Here is a 24,664-nt window from a genome sequence, read left to right as displayed (position 1 = left end):
GATTGAGCCAGCCTTTGGAGCTGGGCTATCTCAAAAAGAGTTCCACCAAATATTCTGATCTATTCATCTACCTGCAACCTCACAATATTGATTCATCAGCACATACTCAAGATAATCAATCAGGTAAATGATTTATATATCTGTCTAGCTTGATCTAATCTGGTAGTGAATTCTGTGAGCTTCCTGCCTTACTATCTCAGTTTCCTTCCCAGCATGCTATTCAGTTGGCCAGTTATAGAGTCATAGAGACATACAGCACGGAAACAGACCCCTTTGATCTCACTTGTCCATGTGATCCAGATATCCTAACCTAATCTAATCCCCTTTGCCAGCACTTGGTCCATATCTCTCTAAGCCCTTCCTATTCATACATCCATCCAACTGCTTTTTAAATGTTGTAATTGTACAAGCCTCTACAACTTCCTCTGGCAGCTCATTCCATACATGCACCACCCTCTGCATGAAAAGGTTGCCCCTTAGGTCCCTTTTAAATTTTTCCCTTCTGATCATAAACTGATGCCCTCTAGTTCCGGTTTCCCGCTCCCCATTCCCCCCCCAGGGAAAAGACTTTGTCTATTTACCTTATCCATGCCCCTCATGATTTTAACAGTACCATAGAAACTCTCCCTAAACTCCCACATCTGACAGAAAGAGCATATCGCTCTACAAAAGGCCATCTTTGCTCCTTCAGCTGTGGATGATCAGCCATGATCGTATTGAATGGTGGTGCTGGCTCGAAAGGCCAAATGGCCTACTCCTGCACCTATTGTCTATTGTCTATTATTCACAAACATTCTGCTTTTAGTGTCCCAAAAGAGCTGCTATTTTTAGAAAGAGCCATTTCATTCCTCACATTCCTCATTAGTGACAGTTATTGTGTTGAGTTACTTTCCTCCTTGGCATCAAGGCTGCATATGACTGAGTGTGGCATCCAGGAATCTGAACAAATCCAGAATCAACATGAATTAGGAGGAATACTCTCCTCTGGTTGGAGTCATACCTGGTATGTAGAGAGATGGTTGTAGTTGTTGGAATTCAGACATCTCAGCTCCAGCTCATCTCTGCAGAAGTTCCTCAGGGCAGTGTTCTAGATCCAACCAACTTCAGCTGCTTCATCAGTGACCTTCCCTCCATCATAAAGTCAGAAATGACCCTTTGATTATTTAGTAATTTGGAATTAGGGACTTCTACTGTGAAGTTTGTTGCAAAGCATTTATTCAATTCCTCCGCCATCTCTCCTGTATTATTTCTCCAGCTTTGATCTCTAAGGGGTATATTTTAACTTCTGTCTTTCTGCCTTTTTATGTAGTTAAAGAAGTTTTTATGTCCATGTTGATATTACTTGCAAGCTTATCCTCAAATTTTATTTCTCTCCCTTTATTATTTTTTAGTCACCTTTGTTTGTTTTTTAAAGTATTCCCAATTCTCTGCCTTATCACTAATCTGTGCCACACATTTTTCTTTCAATCTGATGCTATCCTTAACTTTTTTGGTTCACCATGGTCAGGTTATCCCTTTCCTCAGATCGTCCTTTTTCGCTGAGACCTACCTTTGCTGTCAGCCATGAACTATTTTCTGAAATGTGTACCATTTTCCCACAATTATCTCTGCTGCAAAACAAAAAATTCTTGCCAGTTGTCAGCCCAAGACTGGATACTGTCCAGATCTTGTTGAATTAGAACACAGACTGTTTCAGTGCCCGAGGAGTTGCGAATGGTGCTGAACATTGTGCAATCATTGGTGAACATCTCCACTTCTGTCCCTATGATAGAGGAAAGATCATTGATGAAGCAGCTGGAGATAGTTGGACATAGGACACTATCCTGAAGAAGTCCTGTGGAGGTGTCCTGGAACTGAGATGGCTGACCTCCAAAGACCACAAGCATCTATATGCCAGGTATAACTCCAACCGGCAGAGGGTTTGCCCCCCCCCCCTCAACTCTTAATGATTCCTGTTTTGTTTGGGCCCTTCATGCCACACTCAGTAAAATGCCCTCACCTCATTTACCCCTGACATCATTTATTAAACCTGCCTTATTTACACATCAGCATATCCCAAACAGCATGACTGCCTCATTACATAACCACTGTATTGTGCTCGGAAACTGATCGGATTACACTCTATGAATTCTTCCTACTGTCTACCTCTACCAATCTGACAACCCAATCTACAAGAAGATTAAAGTCACCCATAATTCATGTACTGCCTTTACTACATGACCTCATTATCTGCTGATTTATTCTCTGTCCCACTGTATAGCTACTGTTGAGGGGCCTATGGACTACACCTTCAAGTTTCTTCTTGTTTTTTTGCCATTTCTGAACTTGACCCATATGGATTCTACATCCTCCGATCCAAGATTATTTCTTGCTGTCATACGTATTCCATGCTGTTCTAACAATGCTCTCCCAGCACACATTCCTTTCTGCCCGCCCTGTTGAAAAGTAACAAACTTTGTTTGTTTAGTCCACAGCTTTGGTCTCCTTGTAACCAGCCTGACTTTTTTAAAGCATTGATGGCTGACCTGGTGACCAGGCATGATGATGGAATGGGGCTTGTGGTTTGACTCCGTGGATGAAGGATGTAGGTGGTTGCCACCCATGGAGCATGATATGGGATGATTTGAATTGAAGAGGGAAGCCCAGAGAGGAAAGTCCAGGTAACCACCCAGACTTTCAACTCGAAAATTGACAGCACCTAGTTTCTCAGCAGTACACGGGAGAATTGCAAACTCTATACGAGGGTAAGGTGAGGTATGCTAATAATAAGGTGCAAATGCGTGGAAATCAACTAGTTGCGACTCATCAGCAGAACTCACTATGAAAAATTATTTTCTTGACATCAAAAATCACATTTACCTCACTTTCTTTATGTTTTCTCAATTTTTTTTGCTATTACTATTCTGCTCAATGAAGATTATATTGAGTAAGAAAATAATAGTTTCTATCTTTTTTAAACAAGCAAGATATATCTGTTTGTAAGAAGTCTCTAAAAATACCTTATTGACTAAATCTTAAAATAAAGTCAAAACCCAGGCTTACTTATTGTCAGGATGTATTTTCCCGAATGAGTGTGTTAAAAGTTGAAAGATAATCTTTACAATCCTGCTATGCAAACAGTGAGATTATGCCATTCTAAGAATTAGCATATAAAAGAAAGGGATCAGATTTCTTGGTTATTGGAGGGAGGTTCCATGTAATCTGCTTTGAAATTCTAAAGAAATGTTGACGTTAACATACATGACAGTCCACTGGGTCACGGTGTTTGTGACAGGCAGAAAACAAGTCCATTCTGAATTCTCAATACAAATTTCAGACAGCAAAAGAGCTTCCAGGTTGGAGCTGCAATGAAACTGCTTGTTTTATTCTTATTACTTTGCATGGTTTCCAAAGGTACAGTATTATTAATTCAGTATGTAAAAGTCCTGGGTCAAGACTAACTCGTGTAAGCAGTGAATGTGGTTTAAGTGAAAATTTATTGTACAACCTCAGCAAATAGTCTTTAAACATTTTTTTTTCTGCACGTTAAACAGCTGTCAAAGTGAAAGTGAAAATTTGTTTATGTGCAAATCTTGCTATTGATTAACTTTTTAAGATGCAATTTGGAAATATTGTTATTTTATTTTTAAGTGTTTGATGGATGGAAAAAGTAATGAGAAAGAATACGGGGGCGACACAGTGGTTAGCACTGCTGCCTCACAGCACCAGGTTTCTGGATTCGATTCCCGCCTGCCATGTGGAGTTTGCACATTCTCTCCATGTCTGCATGGGTTTCCTCCAGGTGCTCTGGTTTCCTCCCACATACCAAAAGATGTGCAGGTCAGGTGAATTGGCCGTGCTAAATTACCCTCAGTGTCAGGGGTAAATATAGTGTAGGGGAATGAGTTTGCGTGAGTTTCTCTTCAGAGGGATGGTGTGGACTTGTTGAGCCGAAGGGCCTGTTTCCACACTGTAGAGAATCTAATCTAATCTAAACAAAATGTAGAGTTATGGCTTTGAAATTATTATTTTGCATTCAAAGCAATGCGTAAGTGGATCTGTGTTGTAACCAGAGTACTGTATATCAGATATACAATATTATTATTGTATATTATTGCCATTATTGTACATATAATATATCCAGAATGATCGTTTGATGGTTAGGGCATTGTTGTAAAAATTGATTTTTGACACTTAATCTTGTTCTAATTTCAGCCACACTTCTGTATTGTTCATACTATATTGCTCTTGTTAGAATAGAAATTAGGTTTATTATCACATGTACTCAAGTACGGGGTTACAGGAGTAGAGAGAAAAGCATACAAAGTCACCAATTCAAGTATCACTTGGGATGGCACGGTGGCTCAGTGGTTAGCACTGCTGCCTCACAGCGCCAGGGACCTGGGTTTGATTCTTCGAGGAGAAAGTGAGGACTGCAGATGCTGGAGATCAGAGCTGAAAATATGTTGCTGGAAAAGCGCAGCAGGTCAAGCAGCATCCAAGGAACAGGAGAATCGACGTTTCGGGCATAAGCCCTTCTTCAGGAGTGCTTATGCCCGAAACGTCGATTCTCCTGTTCCTTGGATGCTGCCTGACCTGCTGCGCTTTTCCAGCAACACATTTTCAGACCTGGGTTTGATTCCCAGCCTTGGGCAACTGTCTGTGTGGAGTTTGCACATTCTCCCCATGTATGCGTGGATTTCCTCCCACAATCCAAAGATGTGCAGATCAGATGAATTGGCCATGTTAAATTGCCCATTGTGTTCGGTGCATTAGCTAGGGGTAATGTAGGGAATGGGTCTGAGTGGTTTACTCCTTGGAGGGTTGGTGTAGACTTGTTGGTCTGAAGGGTCTATCTCCATACTGTGAGGAATCTAATCATCCTAGGTACAAAATCTTAGGTATAACTTAGAGAAATAAAGGTAAAAGTTCAGCATTACAGTCTTTCTAAAGCAGGGAGCACACACTGGGCTTCACCTTGAGGCCAGGAGTAGTCCTCTCTGGGCTTCCTTGTGAAGGCTGGGACACATGTTGTTGTTCTTACAATTGAATGCTCAATCATCCTTACAATTTTACTGGTTATGAAGTTCCTATGAAACTTTAAGCTGTAATAACCATAAACATATGCACGAGAGAAGTGACCAGTAAATGGCACATGAAATCATAGTTCCTGCAGATCATATTTCTGTGGTCTGGATCACTGATACAATTCATGAAGTTCCCCAATCAGTAACAACTGAGTGAAATTTTCACTGTATTAGAAGGTTGGATTGAACACTGCCTTACGTAGGATGGCAGTTCTGCAAAAGTCTAGAAATCTAAGCTGTATCATGTTAAAAAGTGAACAAATATTGCTTTTGGATGCCGTTTTCATTTGTATGTGTGTATCCAAATTTATTAGAGTTTAAGGTTACATGACAATCTGATAGCCTTGTATTAGCTATGAGAAGAGATTGGACAAACTAGCTTTGTTTCCACTTGAACGTCGGAGGCTGAGGAGTGACCTGATAGAAGTTTTCGAAATTATGAGAGGCAGATTGAGTGGATAGTCAGAGTCTTTCTCCTAAGGTAGAAATTTCAATTACTCAGTAATGTTGGTTTAAGTTTAAAGGAGATGTGTGAGACAAGTCTTTTTTTACAAAGAGGGTGGTAAGTGCCTGGAATACTCTGCTACAGTGGGTGTTAGAAACAGAGACAACAGCAATGTTTAAAAGGTATCTTGACAGATTCATTAGGGAATAGAGGGATATGGACCATGTAAAGGCAAATGGATTTTAATTTAGAAAGGCATCAGGAGTTGGTGCAGGCTTGGTAAGTGGAAGTGCCTGTTCCTATGCTGTACTGTTCTTTGTTTTTTGTACAAAATCAGCCATAAACATGATATTGATCTGAGTGGCAAATATTTCAACATCCTAGTGCGTATTCCTTATTTGCAAGTTTAGTGACGATTTTAACTCATTTATTTGAGGACTAAGTTATTTTAGTATACCTAGTCAGCATGGGCGAGTTGGTCTGTTTCCATGCTCAAAAACTGCATCAATTTATGTAAAACTCCATTATCTCACTTTTTAGATTAGAATCAATCTAAACATCGTGGCATAGACAGAGAACACAGGGGGCTAACACCTTCAACATATTGTCCAGCTATCACCATTGTTAACAGCTAACCCGAGAATGCAACTTTTTTTTAAAAAAGGTTTTGTGATTTACACATGAAAGAAGTGAAACTATCACTGTATTCTAACAGATGAAAGGCTTAACAGATAATCAATTTTTCAATGTATAATTTCAGTTACATCACACTGTAAATGTTTGCTATAAATTCTGTGCGTTAGGACTGAGCCCTCCACAATCACCTGATGAAGGAGCGTCGCTCCGAATGCTAGTGTGCTTCCAATTCAACCTGTTAGACTATAACCTCGTATTGTGTGATTTTAACTGTTTCCATGCTGTACATCTCTATGACTCTATGATATAGCACTCTTGTCAAATGCAGAGAAAATTCACGTTTTATTGCTGGTCCCCTATTGTTCATGATAGGTATATATAAAAACAAAGTTAAAGAAAATGTGGAGGGGTTGATAAGTAAGTAAGTTTGTGGATGACACGAAGATTGGTCATATTGTTAATTGTTTTAGGCAGGATGCAAACTTGCCCGACGTTAGAATGTTCTATTTCAGGGAAACATCGACCTTTGCAGAAACCTACGGTTGACGGAATAGACACTACAGTTTCTAATTGCTGCTAGAAAGGAGAAAACAACAATGTATATGCAATATCCTTTCGGAAGTTTGAAAATGTGTTAATTAACATCCATAAAAGAAAAGAGGGTGCAACTATGTTAGAACTGCAACATGAAACCAAACCACCACAACTTTTTAACGAGTTACAAGAAAGTGTGGATATGGAGAGTACACTTATTAATGAGCAGCAAAGTAATACTGCACGCAAAAAAGCAATCAAAATTAGCATGTTAAAAATCTTTCATATTCTGGGGTTTCACTCAATTTTCCTGTAGAAGGGAACAACAACAGTCTTTTCTTATTTAAACGGAAATTATTTCGAGCAAACTGCATGGTATTAATAAATCCCCAGTCCATTCTTTTCCACTGATTTTATGATTGCCATATCTCTTTTGTTTCAATGTGCATAGAATATTAACCTTATCTAAAGTGTTATTAGATAGATTAAAAGACTTATTCAAGATCATAAAGCTCTGCAGTTTATTAATATGGGTTTAATTCTCAATTTTTAATAAACTCTTGACATATGAAAATATGTTCTCATATTCAAAATTGAATGAAATCGGAAGAGCCAGACGCAGGAGAAACTTAAAGCACAGAAGGAGGCCTGTTTCTGTGATCCTTTGAAGGAACTGTCCTTTTTAGCTTCATGCACTATCAGTTTTACCCAGAACGCTGCAAAGTAATCCTCTTCAAGCACATGCTCCAAGACATTTTCCAAGTTTTATTTTGGTACCTGATTTCACCATCTTTTTTAGGTAGGTTGTTCCAACTTTGTGTGTTTGAAAAAGATGGAATTTACCTCTACTTCTTCCACCAATTATTTTAAACTATACATTCAAGCTTATTCCAGAAAACTGCTTACCTTGAAGAAAATATTGACTAAAAGGTTGGGGTGGTTTGGTTTCTGCTGAATAACTGTTTGGCACGTCGTCAGGAAAGATGAGGATTGTGTGGATTTGCACTTTTGAATTAAGTTTCTGTTATTAATATTTGATTAGAATTAATTGTTAACTCCTTTGAAAATCAATTCTTCAGAATTATTTTTGAAGTCTGATGGCAGCAGCTTTATTTTGAAATTGATCCGATATGGGAAAAGCAACAAACTCTCCCTAATAATGAAATTCCTTGAATTGAATTGAATTTATTGTCACGTGTACCGAGGCACAGTGAAAAGCTTTGTCTTGCGAGCAATACAGGCAGATCACAGAGTTAAATAGCATAGATAGTAAATAATATGTACACAGCGGCAAAAACAAAAACACAGGTACAGGCGAATGTTAAGGGTTTATCAGTCCATTCAGTATTCTAACAACAGTAGGGTAGAAACTGTTTCGAAACCGGCTGGTGTGTGTGTTCAGGCTTCTGTACCTTCTTCCCAATGGTAGACGTTGTAGCAAAACATTGCCAGAGTGGGATAGATCTTTGAGAATGCTGGTGACCTTTCCTTGACAGCAGGCCTGGTAGATGGATTCTATAGATGGGAGGTTGGCCTTTGAGATTAGATTAGGTTCCCTACAGTGTGGGAACAGGCCATTCAGCTCAACAAGTCCACACTGATCCTCCGAAGAGTAACCCACCCTGACCCATTTCCCTCTAATGCGCCTAACAGTGTGAGCAATTTAGCACGGCCAATTCACCTGACCTGCACATGGACTGTGGGAGCACCCGGAGGAAACCCATGCAGACGTGGGGAGAATGTGCAAACTCCACACAGACAGTCGCCCGAGGCTGGAATCGAACCTGGGACCCTGGTGCTGTGAGGCAGCATTGTTAAACACTGAGCCACTGTGCTGCCCCCATTTTGTTCGGACCGAGTTCACCACTCTCTGTAACCTTAATTTAATGTTTATTTTTTCTGATTTGTAAGCAAGACTGTATTTAAGTTATGGTCTAGGAGCATGGAATTATTACAGGAGGCCTTTAAGCCCCTCACGTATAAGAATTAGGATATTTTGTTGCTGTTGCATAAGACGCAAATGAGGTCACATTTGCGGTACTGTGTGCAGTTCTGGTGTATTCTATAGTAGGGGTATTATTGAACTAGAAAGAGTACATAAAAGGTTGTGGTGGTTTGGCTTCTGCTGAATAACTTTGGAAAAAAGAATACAAGCATGGACTACTTTCTAAATGGTGAGAAAATTCATAAAGCCAAAGTACAGAGGGATCTGGGAGTGCTAGTTGAGGATTCTCTAAAGGTAAACATGCAGGTTGAGTCCGTGATTAAGAAAGCGAATGCAATGTTGTCAATTATCTCAAGAGGGTTGGAATATAAAAGCACTGTTGTGCTACTGAGACTTGATAAAGCTTTTGGAGTACTGTGTCCAGTTTTGGTCCCCACATCTCAGGAAGGACATACTGGCACTGGAGCGTGTCCAGCGGAGATTCACACGGATGATCCCTAGAATGGTAGGTCTAACATATGGGGAATGGCTGAGGATCCTGGGATTGTATTCATTGGAGTTTAGAATTTTAAGGGGAGATCTAATAGAAACTTACAAGATAATACATGGCTTGGAGAGGGTGGAGGCTAGGAAATTGTTTCCATTAGGCGAGGAGACTAGGACCCGTGGACACAGCCTTAGAATTAGAGGGGGTAAATTCAGAACAGAAATGCGGAGACATTTCTTTAGCTAGAGAGTGGTGGGCCTGTAGAATTCATTGCCGCGGATTGCAGTGGAGGCCGGGACGCTAAATGTCTTCAAGGCAGAGATTGATAAATTCTTGATGTCACAAGGAACTAAGGGCTACGGGGAGAATGCGGGTAAGTGGAGTTGAAATGCCCATCAGCCATGATTGAATGGCGGAGTGGACTCGATGGGCCGAATAGCCTTACTTCCACTCCTATGTCTTATGGTCTTATAAAAGATTTATTGGAATGCGACTTGGACTGGAAGATTTGAGTTATAAGAAAAGCTTGGATAGCTTGGGACATTTTTCCCTGGAGCCCAGGAGACTGACGGGTGATCTCATAGATGTCTATAAAATCATGAGAGGCATAAATAAGGTATGTTACCAGCAGCTTTTCCCCATGGTAGGTAAGTCTAAAACTAGAGGGCAAAGGTTTAAGATGAGAGAGGAGAGATTCAAAATAATTCATTGGGCAATTGTTTTCACGCAGAGGGTGGTAAGTATCTGAAACAGGTTGCCAGAGGTAGTACAATGTTGTCATTTAAAAACTTTAATACAGAATAAATATGGAGGGATATGGGTCAGGCAAATGGGGCTAGTTTAAATTGTGAGTAGCATTGGCAAGTTGGGCCAAAGGGCCAGTTTCCATGCTGTAAACCTGTTTAACTCTATGACTCTATGTCTGCTCCAGTCCTCCGAATGAGTATTTCACTCAACGTGACTTTTCCTGCCTTCTCTTCCATAGCCTATACACTGCTCCTTTTCAAATATCATGCTCTTACATGCTTTGGTTGAACCTGGCCTGATCACACATCTGTGCGATGCACTCTAAACCTTGATTTTTAACTCATAGTGCTGTTGTCACTTTATTGGTTAAATCTGTGCCTTCTTGTTCTTGAACCCTTCGCTCGATGCCCTGAGCTCACTCACTGTCTTACTGTGATTGAGAAATCAAGCTGAACGCTTTCATTTCAAAGATCACACGGCAGATTATCAGGAAAAGCTTCTGTAGAAATGCAATGACGCAACAGTTTGTAGATAAAAGTTGTTTAATGACTTTGCTAAAAGTAGCACAGCAATTTATTTCCCTGCTTTTTTGTTCTTTTGTGCGAATTGTTGGAGAGAGAGAAAACGAGAGGGAGAGTTTGAAAGGCTGTTCTCTGAAAATGAAGACTGACAGCATATCTCTTCCGAAGAGCTGGCACAGGTGTAATGGGCCGAATGGCTTCCTACTCTGCTGCACTTACAAAAATAAATGGGGATTGTCCAGGGAAGGGCAGTTGTGTAAGGGAGAAATCTGCCATGGTAGGGGACCCAGCAGACACACTCAGTTTATGACTTTCTTATATTTAGCCAATTCTTACCTGGCGACTGGTCAAACTGACAGACTGAATGGGAAAAAGAAGCAGTTACATCCATGACCATGGATCATGGAGAATTCATTCTTGCCAAACAGGAGGGGCCAGACTGCAGGTTGGAGATGGCATTATTTCCAATCCTGGCAGGAGCGAGTGAGAGAGGCTATGATTGCGACATAACAGGTCAAAGGCACCTTTGAATGGCCACAATGAACATCCTGCATGAACTTTCCTGGACTACAAGGAGTGCTGGAAAGAGATGCTTACTTCTAGAGCCCATAGTTACATTTTGCTGCTAGTTTCATAAGCTGTGTGAAACTGGCCAGTGACTGTTTAATACAGTACACACCTCGCTCTCAATTTCTCGTGTGCTAATTGAAGTCTGATTTTATGTTTAACTCTATGGCTGAGCCCAGCATTAGGAGTTAATATTGGGATCTGCTGCCTCTGATTCTGCAAATCAGCTGCTATCCATATTGATCAAGGTCTGCTGTGTTTCACTTGGAACTGCATCAGATTTGCCTTTGGGTACATCTGGGTGTGTTCAGCCCAGTATCTCAGTTACGTGTTGTTGTTTTCCAGCTTTTATAACCTTGACTTCTTCCTTTCAGGAAGCTGCTGCTTGCAGACCTCAAACAGCCGCTCCATGCATTCCCATGAAATTGCCATCGCAAGGAAACTAACTGAACCCTTGAGTCTGCCATCAAAGAATATCACAGAGGTGAGGTTGTCTGTTTGCAAGCCTATGTTCCCTGTAATTCTGCTCGCCTCTGAATGGGTCTGCACGGTCCATACGTGGCCAGAGACTTGCAGAACTGGCCACCAATGAGTTGACCGACCAATCGGAATGCATGGAATCCTCTGAGTGACAGTGCTCTCCTCCCAGAAGAACAACCCCAGCCAATGGGGTGGCATAATGACTCAATGGTTAGCACTGCTCCCTCACAGTGTCAGGGACCCAATTTCAATTCTAGCCTCAGGTGGCTGTTTGTGTAGAACATGGAACAGTACAACGCAGTACAGGCCCTTCGGCCCACGATGTTGTACCAAACATTTATCTTAATCTAGGATCAACCTAACCTACACATTCCTCAATTTACTGCAGTCCATGTGCTTGTCCAGCAATCACTTAAATGTCCCTAATGTCTCTGACATTACTATCAATGCTGGCAGTGCATTCCACGCACCCACCACTCTCTGTGTAAAGAACTTACCTCTGACATCACCCCTATACCTTCCTCCAATCACCTTGAAATTATGACCCTATGTGACAGCCACTTCTACCCTGGGAAAAGTCTCTGGCTATCTACTCTATCTAAGCCTCTCATTACCTTGTACACCTCTGTCAAGTCACCTCTCTTCAGTCTTCTCCCTAGTGTGAAAAGCCGAGCTCATTCAACTTCTCTTCATAAGAAAGCCCTCCAATCCAGTCAGGATCCTGGTAAATCTCTGCTGCACCCTCGCTAAAGAATTTACATCCTTCCTATAATGAGGCATTTGCACATGTGGAGATATGTGGAGTTTGCACATGTCTCTACATTTGTCTGCATGGGCTCCTCCGGGTGCTCCAGTTTCCTCCCACAGTCCAAAGGTTAGGTGGATTGGCCATGCTAAATTGCCCAAAGTGTTCAGGAATGCGTACGTTAGGTGAATTGGCCATGCTAAATTTCCCATAGTGTTCAGGAGTGCGTAGGTTAGGTGGATTGGCCATTGGAAATGTGGGGTTACAGGGATAGGATGGGACAATGCATCTGGATAGGACACCCTTCGGAGGGTTTGTGTGGACTCCTTGGGCAAAATGGCTCGCTTTCACACTGTAGAGATTCTGGGATTCTACTTAATCTCTCCTTAAAGTAGCATTTTTCATTTCCTGGCTACATCTCCTTTAACCCCATTTGTATCCTCTCTGTTGCAACTCTAATGAAATGACCAGAGAGTATTCAAGTTACAGGGTCATAGAATCATAGAGATGTACAGCACATAAACAGACTTTACAGTCCAATTCGTCCATATTGACCAGATGTTCTAACCTAATCTAGTCCCATTTGCCAGCACTTGGCCATATCCCTCTAAACCTTTCCTATTCATATACCCATCCAGGTGCCTTTCAAATGCTGTAATTATACCAGCCTCCAACACTTCCTCTGGCAGCTCATTCCATACACGGAGCACCCTCTGTGTGAAAAAGTTGCCTCTTAGGTCCCTTTTAAATCTTTTCCCTCTCACCATAAACAGATGCCCTCTAGTTCTGAACTCTATGGATCCTTGCTGTTATATTCTGTTTCTCAGCTAAGAAAGGAAATTATTCCAGATACTTTCTTAATCAACTGTCCTATTACCATCTTGGAGCTGTGGACATTCAAAGGCCTGTGGCTTTCCATTAGTTCTGTATTTCTTTGCTTTGTGTGAACTCCTGAAATGCACCTCCACCCAAGCAGAAAAGCACCTCTGCATGCCCCCTGAAGTGATATGTGGCCTTGAAACCTTATGACTTAGAGGTGAGAGAGCTACCAACTAAGCCACAGCTGACACAACTCAATCCAACTTTCCCTGCTGGTCCTGCAGGTTTCTTTTCCATTTCCCCTCATCTCCATCCAGTGACAATCCCAGAAATAGGCTGAAAATGAGATTCGCACGTGCAGGACCCCCAGACTATTCCAGAGATTATCTTCTTAAATGTATTGTGACAGACAACAATGAGTGTTGTTGGCACTGAGCAGCAGGTTGGAGCTTGTGACTAAAGCAGAGAAAATACTAAGAAAAACTTGCGTTCAAGTTGCACCTTGCCACATCCCTCAGTGGAGTTTATGCAATAAAGAGTTTCCCAATCACTGATCTGAGTCATTAAAACCTGTTGACTTCAGTAATTGGTGAGCTCATTTTAAAATTTATTTTTAGTCTGAAGTGTAGTGAAGATGTCTACACTTGTACATCATCAGCGTAAGGTTGTCGATGATATATCTGATTAAAAATTCAAGACAGGTCTTTTACCAGAAAAAGGAGGGAGAATGGGGAACTTGCTTACACAAGCTGTGGTTGAGGTGCATTATCATAGATGTGGTGGACTGAAGGGCCTGTTCCTGTGCTGAATTTATGTTCATTTATGGGGAAATTGGGGAACTACATAAATGTTATAAAGCACTAGTTGCCCCCCCCCCCACCTCCCGCCGAGAACAAAAACCGAAACACCCAAAGAGGAGAATCTTGCCCTATATCTGTAAAAGGAGTGTGAAAAGTGGGCTTTTCAGCAACTTCTAGTGGTTGAGTAACATAAATTCATGACACTCCCTTTAAAATCAACAAATAACAATTTATCTAACTAACAGTGAACAAATTAACTAAACTATTAACAAACCAAATAAATCCCTTCTAACTACTATTTCCAAATAAAACAATACTCTAATGGTATGCTGCTCCAATAAATACAAATCCCACCCACTTATTAAAAAAAATACAATTTAGTCTATCAGAATTACAGCCAGGTTATGAGTCTTCTGGAATGTTCTGTGTCTTCTCTGTTGGTCTTCCTGTCAGGAATGCCTTCTCTGTTGTTTCTTCCATCAGGAATGCCTCCTCTGTTATTGGTACCGTTGTTATTTAGATGGTGTTTTCTCGTAGACATAGTGGAGGCTGTGAGAGCCAGTGATTGTCTCGAGAGAGAGAGAGCTGAGGATCGGTAACTCTGGCAGATGGCAGCTTGCTCTGGGGTCTTTGTCCAACAGCCCAATTCTTTTATACCCATGATGACGTATCAATACTTCTTACAATAGTATTAGTCCTATGTTGTCAAAACCATCAGATTTAAATTTAATAGGTTTTTAGTATCTAAGTACATGGTGCAAATTAATTGACGAAATTCAAAGCCTGTTGTCTTGGTAGAAACTACATCTTGCCCTGCCAACTGTACAGCCTTTTGATATGAAAGTTTCAATTTGGGTGCTGTCTGTGTACTCATAAACTTTCAAGCTGCTGCTCACAGGCATCCATTTTAAATCTCTAAGCACAGAAAAAGCATATGATCTTTTAAAGGGACAAAGCAACGCTTTCTACATTTTAAAATTTTATAATTTTACAGACATCAAACTTACATAGAACATAGAACATAGAAGAATACAGCGCAGTACAGGCCCTTCGGCCCTCGATGTTGCGCCAATCCAAGCCCATCTAACCTACACTAGCCTACTATCCTCCATATGCCTATCCAATGCCCGCTTAAATGCCCATAATGAGGGAGAGTCCACCACTGCTACTGGCAGGGCATTCCATGAACTCACGACTCGCTGAGTAAAGAACCTACCCCTAACATCTGTCCTATACCTACCCCTCCTTAATTTAAAGTTATGCCCCCTCGTAATAGCTGACTCCATACGTGGAAAAAGGTTCTCACGGTCAACCCTATCTAAACCCCTAATCATCTTGTACATCTCTATAAAGTCACCCCTAAACCTTCTTTTCTCCAATGAAAACAACCCCAAGTGTCTCAGCCTTTCCTCATACGATCTTTCTACCATACCAGGCAACATCCTGGTAAACCTCCTCTGCACCCGTTCCAGTGCCTCCACATCCTTCCTATAGTATGGCGACCAAAACTGCACACAATACTCCAGATGTGGCCGCACCAGAGTCTTATACAACTGCAACATAACCTCAGGACTCCGAAACTCAATTCCTCTACCAATAAAAGCCAGTACGCCATATGCCTTCTTCACCGCACTATTTACCTGGGTGGCAACTTTCAAAGATCTGTGTACATGGACACCAAGATCCCTCTGCTCATCCACACTACCAAGTATCCGACCATTAGCCCAGTACCCCATCTTCCTGCCTCCTAATCTACAATTATTCCAACCAATTTAGCACAACATAAAGGATAAGGTCCTGTTACCCACAGCATGGAGACAAATGACATGAGCATGACTGAGTAACAGTATCTTTATTGAGGCCATTTGTCACATAATGTAATTGCTGTGAAGGATTAATATTCTTGTTGTATTGAGTTCCACTACTTCTGGTGATGCCAGTCTGTGGTGCAGAAAGGAAAGGTTTGGAGGGATATGGGCCAGGAGCAGGCAGGTGGGACTTTCATAAGCAATTCTTTGGGATTTCACCAGTTCCACAGGGTTTACTGGCTGTATCCATGATACATTCATACTTGGGCAGTCAAAGGTGTCACTTTCACTCTTCATGGCACCAGACAGCCTTCCTTTGATCAGACAGTGAAGTAAAGGTATAGGAATGATACAGTTTGGGATTATGTTCAGCGTGGACTGGTTAGACCGAAGGGTCTGTTTCCGTGCTGTATTACTCTATGATCTATGACATTAACCTTTGTAGGCGGCTGATGTATTCTGAGAGGTCCATGTAATATTTCCTGACCAGCGTGTAGTTGCACTGAGTGCACTTACCATCTTGTTAGCTGTGGCTTCTGTAAAGACTGCCAATGATCACTAGACTGGCCATAGACAAAATATACTCAAAGGGGGATAGGTGACAGAGAGCTGTGTCAAACTGCCCATATTCTGAACCACATAGTGGTTGCATTAGCAGGTATAGTCAGATGCCAGTTGTGGCAATCAGGGTAAAGCCTCAAGGTAGGGCCTGATCCAAGAGCATCTCTGGAAGGCACCATGAGGTCTCAATGTGCAGTGGAACGGTGAAGCAATAAGACAGAGAATCAGAAGCAGGCCATTCAGCCCATTGATTCCATTCTGCCATTCAATGAGACCATGGCTGATCTAATAATCTTCATCTCCACTTTCCTGCCTTTTCCCTATAACCCTTGCCCTTGAACTTTCCAATGTCTGGCTTATTTCAGGGGTCTGAGACTTCTTGCGATATCTCACAATAGATTACCCATAATAGCATCTCTCAGGTGGGGAATGCCCCGAAATTGAGAGCATTGGACATCATTCTCTCACCCACAGATGTGACCCGTCAAGCACAGGGGATTATGGTATTGGCCTCCATGCTGGGATCCACTAAAGCGAGGGCATGATCAGCTTGAGGTAACGATATAGGGGCAGGGCAGTGACACCTGGGATTTTCTTTATCAACTGGAAAGTGTTCTATTGATTTGACATGCAGCTGGTGTGACTTTCATAAGCAATTCTTTGGGATTTCACCAGTTCCACAGGGTTTACTGGCTGTATCCAAGATACATTCATACTTGGGCAGTCAAAGGTGTCACTTTCACTCTTCATGGCACCAGACAGCCTTCCTTTGATCAGACAGTGAAGTAAAGGTATAGGAATGATACAGCTCCTGCCATCTCATTACACACACTGCCGTTCCTGAATAAGGGTTTCAGTGCCTCCACTGGGTTGGGAAGTGTAGAATCTGGTTTGGCCCTTTGAAGGTTTCTCCACATTGTAGTGGTCCTGGCAAGAGAGAGTTTGCATTCAGCTTGGCTCTGTGACTGTACATCCTACTGATGGTCATTTCTATTCCATTGCTTTTCAGTGGGAATTGCAAAGTGATCACGAGAACCGAGTACGGTACTTGCTGCGATTCAGAGCCAGGGACCACCTCTTGCACTTGGTGAAAACACAGTGAGTATAACACTCGTTAGAATGAGGCTGTGATATAAAGGAAGATGGTGTCCTGGGCCAATAGGTACCACCTCCCTCACCGACTGATTGTGACCCATTGTGCCAGGCACCTCCGTCAGGATGTTATGGGAATACTTGTGAACCACATGCCAATCAAGAATAGAGTTTGTGAGCTGAAATGGTACAATGATGAGCTATCATGGAATCGTACAACTCAGCCAAGGAGACTATTCAGCCCATTGCACCCATACGGGCTCCTTGAAAGTATATCTGGTGTCATACCATCTTGCTACTTCTCTCCAGCTAATACCCCTTGGCAGTTTTTCCTTCGTTATCTTTTCAGGCAGATCATTCCAGATCATCATAATTCATGGAAAAATATGTTTTCCAACTACCCTTCAATTCTTCTGCTAACCTATCTTTAGTTCCAAAAATATGAGGTAATTGGCATCAGGACAAATTGATCTTCATAGTTGCTCAACTAGTGTAACACAGACAACACACAACTGGTTCAGGAGCAATATCCTTTGAGGAAGAGACCCCCATCATGTCTGCCTGCTTTGGTCTATTAATGCTTTGCTTTGCATTGCACAGAGCAGTTGACTCTGAGGTGGTCCAATAAGGCCTTCAGTTATAGCAAAACGAATGGGCAGAAATTGTTGTTTTAAAAGCCTGTACTAATCTACAAACATTCAGAGCAGATCAGGTCAGAAAGGAGAGGGTGCAATGTTTGTATGCGCCTTGTCACGCCAATATAGTGCTAAAGATCACTCTGAATGTTGGGGCAGGATGCCCATCTTTCCAAAATGGAGGCTGAAACACTCTGACTTCATCACTGCATCAGTTTTCCATTGAACCGTATAGTAGGCTGTCTGAATAAGATAGCTATACTAAACCCATTCTCACTGACAGGGTTTGATAACCAGAGGACACAGATTGGAGATTGTCTCACAAAACAATCAAGTGAAATGAATATCATTGTTTAACACAGTGAGTTGCTATGATCCTGATGCACTTCCTGAAAGATGGTGGATTCAATGGCATCTTTCAAAAATGAATTAGGTGGACACATGAAAAGAGAACAAATGCGGGGCAATGGCAAAATGCTCAGGAATGTGGGACTACTTGATGTGTGTCTGTATGTGTATGCATTTGTCCGTGTGTGTGTGTCAATGTGTCCATGTGTTTGTGTGTGTATGTGCCTCTTTCTCTTTGTGTCTCCATGTGTGTGTCTGTGTTTGCATCCATATGTGCATATATCTGTGTGTTTGTGTGTGTTTATTTCTGTGTCTGTCTGTGTCTGTGTATGCATATGTTTGTTTGCGTGTGTGTTTATCCATATGCCCACGTGTGTGTGTGTGTCTGTCTGCATGTTTGTACCTATGTGTGCATTTTTTTTTGTTTGTGTGTGTCCTTGTGTGCGTATGTGCCAGTGTTTGTGTCTGTCAATGTGTCTGTGTGTGTGTATGCCTGTGTCCTTGCGTGTGTGCCCATGTGTGCACATATGTATGTGAAAGAGGGGATTATAGGATCTCTGGAAGTGAATTTTAGTGTGAGTATAATTCAGGCCTTCAATACTGCATTAGTTATAATATACAATCGTAGATCGATCTGATTCTTTGAGGAGATATCTAATTCCTGTCTCTCCCCTGTCATATTTTGGCCCATTCAAATAAATATTCAATTTTCTTTTGAATGTTACAAAATGAATCAACTTCCACATTGATCAGTAAGCATATTCTCAATGATGTTTTATATAAACATTCAACTCTGAATCTTTTGCCAGTCATTTTAAATTCTGTGACCTCAGATTTAGCTGGCACTGGAAACAGTTCCTCATTAATTCCTCAATATCCCAATGGTTTACATTAAATGTTAAACTTTGAGACGAGATTTGATTTTATGACCATTCTAAGAATCAGTCTCTCCTTCAGGTTGTCTAAGTGCAGTTGACGCCTCAAAAACTTTCTACTTTATGATTAATGCTGTTTTGGAGCTGCAGTGAAGTGAACAAAATGATTTAGAAAGAATCAATAGTGTAATTGAGTGATTTGTAGATATTTTCTAATATCCATTCAGTTACAGACAAAAAGAGTAATGATATAAGTTAATAATTCGTCAGGTGTTAGGTTTCAGGTTTGAGACAGATACCTGCTCTTATTATATGGGCTCTTAGTGTTATTGTTGGCTTAATGCCAATTTACTACTTTTTGTTGGATGACAGAAAATGTACAGTATTACAGAAATTTGTTCATCTGTACCATCTGGATTTGAAAGTTTTTTTCCCACAAAGAACCAAGAAGCCAGCCAACACAGCTAAAGATAAATGTTTAAAGGATTTCAAAACTCAGCTGGCAAGATTTTATACTTCGGTTTACTTCTTCTGCTGCAGTTCCCTTTATGCTTAGGATGCAGGAAGTCGGCTGTCAAGATGTTGCCAAGAAGGAAGAACACTAGTTATTGGCAAGATTGGGTAGGCTAGGATTGTTTTCATCAGTAAGGAGGAGGCTGTAGGAAGATGTACTGAGATCATTAAACCTTTAAGGATCCCTGGAGATTAGATTAGATTCCCTACAGTATGAAAACAGGTCCTTCGGCCCAAGTCCACACCAACCCTTGGTACAGTAACCCCACCAGACCCATTCCTCTACATTTACCCCTGCCTAATGCACCTAACCTACACATTCCTGAACACTGTGGGCAATTTAGCACAGACAATTCATTTAACCTGCGCATCTTTAGACTGTGGGAGGAAACCCACGCAGACACGGGGAGAATGTGCAAACTCCACACGGTCACCCGAGGTAAGAATCGAACCTGGGCCTCTGGTGCTGTGAGGCAGCAATGCTAACCACTGAGCCATCGTGCCACCCCAAAGTCAGTAACTGGGGAGGTGACAAAAGAGTAGACCTGCAGGAAATATTTTCATCTGATGGATGGTAGGACTCTGGAACTTATTGCTTCAAAGGACAGCAGAATCAGAAGCCCTCATCACTTTTAAATAAATACTTATATATGCAATTGAGGGGACTATCAGTCATTGGCCTTCACCTATCACCAATGGATTGTGAGTGCAATTTGACTTGATGGCACATTGGTGACCAGGACAAACATAAGGGATGAATGGGCTCCTTTAAGCTTCCATGATTCTACAGGACAGGATGGCATTGACTTTGCCAACATTTAGTTGCCGTGCGAACAGACAGCAGTACAGGTTTACCCTGATCTAATGGTATGGTGGAATGGTCTCAGGATACTGAATATTCTGGTCTTACAATGGGGCTGGCAGCTGTGAGCCTTTAGTTTAAAGCAATGTGGAGCAAATGCAGGCAAACAGGACTAGTTCAATTGTGAAAACTAGGCGCATGGACAGGTTGGGCTGAAGGGCCTATTTCCAATTACTCTATGTTGCAATATGGTTAGAGAGTTAGAGTTATACAGATGTACTGCATGGAAACAGACCCTTCAGTCCAACCTGTCCATGCTGACCAGATATCCCAACCTAATGTAGTCCCATTTACCAGCATTAGGCCCATATCCCTCCAAACCCTTCCTATTCATATACCTATCCAGATGCCTTTTAAATGTTGTACCAGCCTCCACCACATCCTCTGGCAGCTCATTCCATACACGCACCACCCTCTGCATGAAAATGTTGCCCCTTAGATCCCTTTTAAATCTTTCCCCTTTCACCCTAAACCTATGTCCTCTAGTTTTGGACTTCCCCAACAAGGAAAAAGACTTTGTCTATTTATCTTATCTATGCCCCTCATGCTTTTATAAATCTTTATAAGGTCACCCCTCAGCCTCTTACGTCCCAGCCTATTGAGCCTCTGCCTATAGCTCAAAACCTCCAACCCTGGAAATTTCTTTGTGAGTATTTTCTGAACCCTTTCAAGTTTCACCACATTCTTCCTATAGGAGGGAGACCAACATTGCACACAATATTCCAAAACTGGCCCAACCAATGTCCGATACAGCCAAAACATAATCTCCCAACTCCTATACTCAGTGCTCTGACCAATAAAGGAAAACATACTAAACACCTTCTTCACGATCCTATCTCTCTGCGACTCCACTTTCAAGGAGCTATGAACCTGAACACCGACTTCATTTGTTCAGCAACACTCCCTAGGATCTTACCATTAAGTGTATGTGGCAAAGCTGTTCCTTTAACAAGGTTATGTTGTCCTCGGTTTTGTTTTTCAGAGAAGTAGTAAAGGACACAGGTTCTGAAAAGTCTGCGTTTGGATGGATTTTAGGGCCAATTTGTTTATAGCTAACAGATACTGCCTCAGGCAGAAGGCTTTCAAGTTTAAAACAAAAAATAACTTATACAATGAAAGGGAAATGGTCAATTCTCCCAGTTCAGCTACTTTCTGGTTTGGTTTGGTTTTAGCAAGAGTAGTGAAGACAGGCTGCTGGACCCAGAAGCAGGTCCCGGCTGGTTCTCTCTCTCTCTAACTTCTCTCCTGTAAGAACCTGTTTGATTTTACCTTTTGTGCCAAAGGGTGTTTATGGGGATTGTTGCAAGTATTTTGGAACAGCATCATTAAGTTGGGAAAGTCTGCTGGGTTTTCGGATAGGATAAGTTATTCAGTATTCTGTTTTCTGTTCTTTGTGTTTCCTTTGGTATTCTTGTAAATAAATTATGTTTTGCTTAAAACTAAGTAGTTTGACCAGCTGATTCTCTCCTGGAATATCCACTGTACACCAGCTTAAAATAACTAGCAAAGGTAGGGTTTGGACTCCCTTCTTGAAATGTTTTGAGCGGTTTGGCTCGATCCATGACATATATAAGTCCTGATTCGCCTTTCCAAAATGCAGTACCTCACATTAATCTAAACTAAACTCCACCTGCCACTCTTCAGCCCATTGTCCCATCTGATCAAGATCCTGTTGTACTCTGAAATATATTACAGAAGATTGAGTCAGCCAATGAGCTCGTTCGTTTGAATAACAGTCCGGTTTGTCCCACTGCCCGATGCAACCCATCCTTGCAAACATTTTCTCCAAGTTTTTCTCTAATTCTCTTTTAAAGACTGTTTTCACCTCACAAACAGGCAATGTATTTCACAGGTTAACCGCTCGATGTGTTAAAAAAGCTTCTCCTCTTGTTCTTATGCCACACACCTTTCATTTGCTTCTCAATCTTCACCCCACCCCAATAGCCCTGACTAGACCATTGGGCTGTTCTGTCATCAGAGAGAGAGATTGGATTAGATTAGATTCCCTACAGTGTGGAAACAGGCCCTTCGGCCCAACTAGTCTGCACTGACCCTCCGAAGAGTAACCCACCCAGACCCATTTCCCTCTGACTGGTGATGGTTTAAACCGAGGGTCCCCACACCTCAGCTGAGGTGAGAGGTTGAGAAGGAGAGTGTTTCATGGTAACCTCAGCTGATGCCAGGAATAGATCCCATGCTGTTCGTGTCACTCTGCATCACAAACCATCGATAGAATCTCTACATTGCAGAAGAAGCCATTCAGTCCATTGGATCCACACGAATCGAAACGTCGATTCTCCTGCTCCTCGGATGCTGCCTGACCTACTGTGCTTTTTCAGCGCCACACTCTCGACTCTGATCACCAGTCCTCACTTTCTCCTCTGAAGAGCATTCCATCCAGACCCACTCCATCACTGCAACCCTACATACATAGCAAAGCAACCTAATCTGCACACTCTGGGCAATTCAGTATGGCCAATCCACCTAACCTGCACATCTTTGGGCTGTGGCAAGAAATCAGAGCACCCGGACGAAACCCACGCAGATATAGGGAGAATGTGCAAACCCCACACAGACAGTCGCCCAAAGCTGGAATTGAATCCAGGTCCCTGGCACTATGAGGTAGCAGTTCTAACCACTGAGCCACTGTGCCACCTCTGAGCGAACCAACCCCCCCAAGGTTGTTCCTTGAACATTCAGCTCTAGGAGTTGGTGCCATGAGATTGCCCCATGAGAGAGAGTTAGCTCGAAAAGTAGTCTCACTCCCCTTGGCCAAATAAACTTTGAGTTAGTTTCCTTCTGTAGAAAGCCAGACTAAACCTTATGCTGAGCAAGAACATTTCCAGTGGCCTGTTACAAAATTGATGATTCGGCAAGAGTCATAGGGTTATTTGCAGCACAGAAAGAGACCATTTAGTCCTTCATTTGGATGGTGCCCCTGTGTGGAGGAACCCAGTCAGTCCCTACAGTTTTATGTTTATTTCCTCTACCTTCCCATTCAGCTTCATTTTCAAATTGTGGATTATTTCTTCTCTTGGACAGTAAGATTCTGGCATTCCTGATGAAGGGATTTTGCCCAAAGCGTCGATTCTCCTGCTTCTCGGACGCTGCCTGACCTGCTGTGCCTTTCCAGCACCACACTCTTGACTCTGATCTTCAGCATCTGCAGTCCTCACTTTCTCTTAGTAAGATCCTGGTCACTATCACTTGCATATAAAAACAAATTTCTCCTCATATTCCCCCTGGAGGAGCTCTTGCCCAAAACTTTAAAGCTGAGCCCCTTAGTCCTTGTACCATGTGGATGAGAGTTACTGTTGGTGGGAGAAAGTGAGGACTGCAGATGCTGGAGACCAGAGTTGAAAAGTGTGGTGCTGGAAAAGTGCAGCAGGCCAGGCAGCATCCGAGGAGCAGGAGAATCGACGTTTCGGGCATAAGCCTTTCTTCAGGAATTCTGAAGAAGGGCTTACACCCGAAACGTTGATTCTCCTGCTCCTCGGATGCTGCCTGGCCTGCCGCACTTTTCCATTACTGTTGGTGGGACTGAATGAACAATAGCTCTCACAAACATACAAAGCCTTACCCCTGATCAGTATTTACCTCTCTCCTGTGTGAGGGAGAAAAGTTGAATGCGCAGAATGGGAACCTGAGCTACAAGCCTCAACATTCTTTGAGGGATAAATATTTGCCGGAACACCATGGAACATTGGTCTGCACATATAATATGAAATCTTTTACATCCACTTGAGGGATCAGATGGCTTAATACCTCATTCAAAAAATAGCACTTCTGGTAATGCTACACTTCCACAGTGCTGTACTTGGACCGTTCGCATGTGCTCTAACCCCTTAGATACAAGACTGATACCCACAGAAGCCCTACAGTGCAGATAGAGGCCATTTGGCCCATCAAGTCTGCACTGATCCTTCGAAGATCATTCCACCTAGACCCACCACCTCTAACTCTGTAACCCTGCATTTCCCAGGGCTAATCCACTTAATCAAAACATCCCTGGACACTATGGGGCAATTTAGCATGGCAGAAGTGGATACTGCAGATACTAAGATTAGAGTCAGGTGGATTGGCCATGCTAAATTGCCGTCAAGATTAGAGTGGTGCTGGAAAAGCACAGCAGGTCAGGCAGCATCCAAGGAGGAGGAATATTGATGTTTTGGACAAAA

At 42.1% G+C, this 24,664-nt stretch overlaps 1 protein-coding gene across 1 annotated transcript in view; it reads left to right on the top strand.

Annotated features, from left to right (window-relative positions):
- Positions 1-3,267: 3,267 nt before the first annotated feature.
- The window catches only part of LOC122555231 (disintegrin and metalloproteinase domain-containing protein 12-like), a 59,107-nt gene continuing 37,710 nt past the window's right edge, over positions 3,268-24,664 (top strand). The window contains exons 1-3 of the mRNA XM_043701013.1: positions 3,268-3,393; positions 11,323-11,432; positions 17,171-17,259. Of these exons, the coding sequence (XP_043556948.1) occupies positions 3,348-3,393; positions 11,323-11,432; positions 17,171-17,259 (245 nt within the window). The 5' untranslated portion in view covers positions 3,268-3,347. The remainder of the gene's footprint in view (positions 3,394-11,322; positions 11,433-17,170; positions 17,260-24,664) is intronic.

Source organism: Chiloscyllium plagiosum, chromosome 1 (assembly GCF_004010195.1).
Source record: "Chiloscyllium plagiosum isolate BGI_BamShark_2017 chromosome 1, ASM401019v2, whole genome shotgun sequence".
Classification (NCBI taxonomy): Eukaryota; Metazoa; Chordata; class Chondrichthyes; order Orectolobiformes; family Hemiscylliidae; genus Chiloscyllium; species Chiloscyllium plagiosum.
This window is presented reverse-complemented; position numbering and strand designations above follow the sequence as displayed.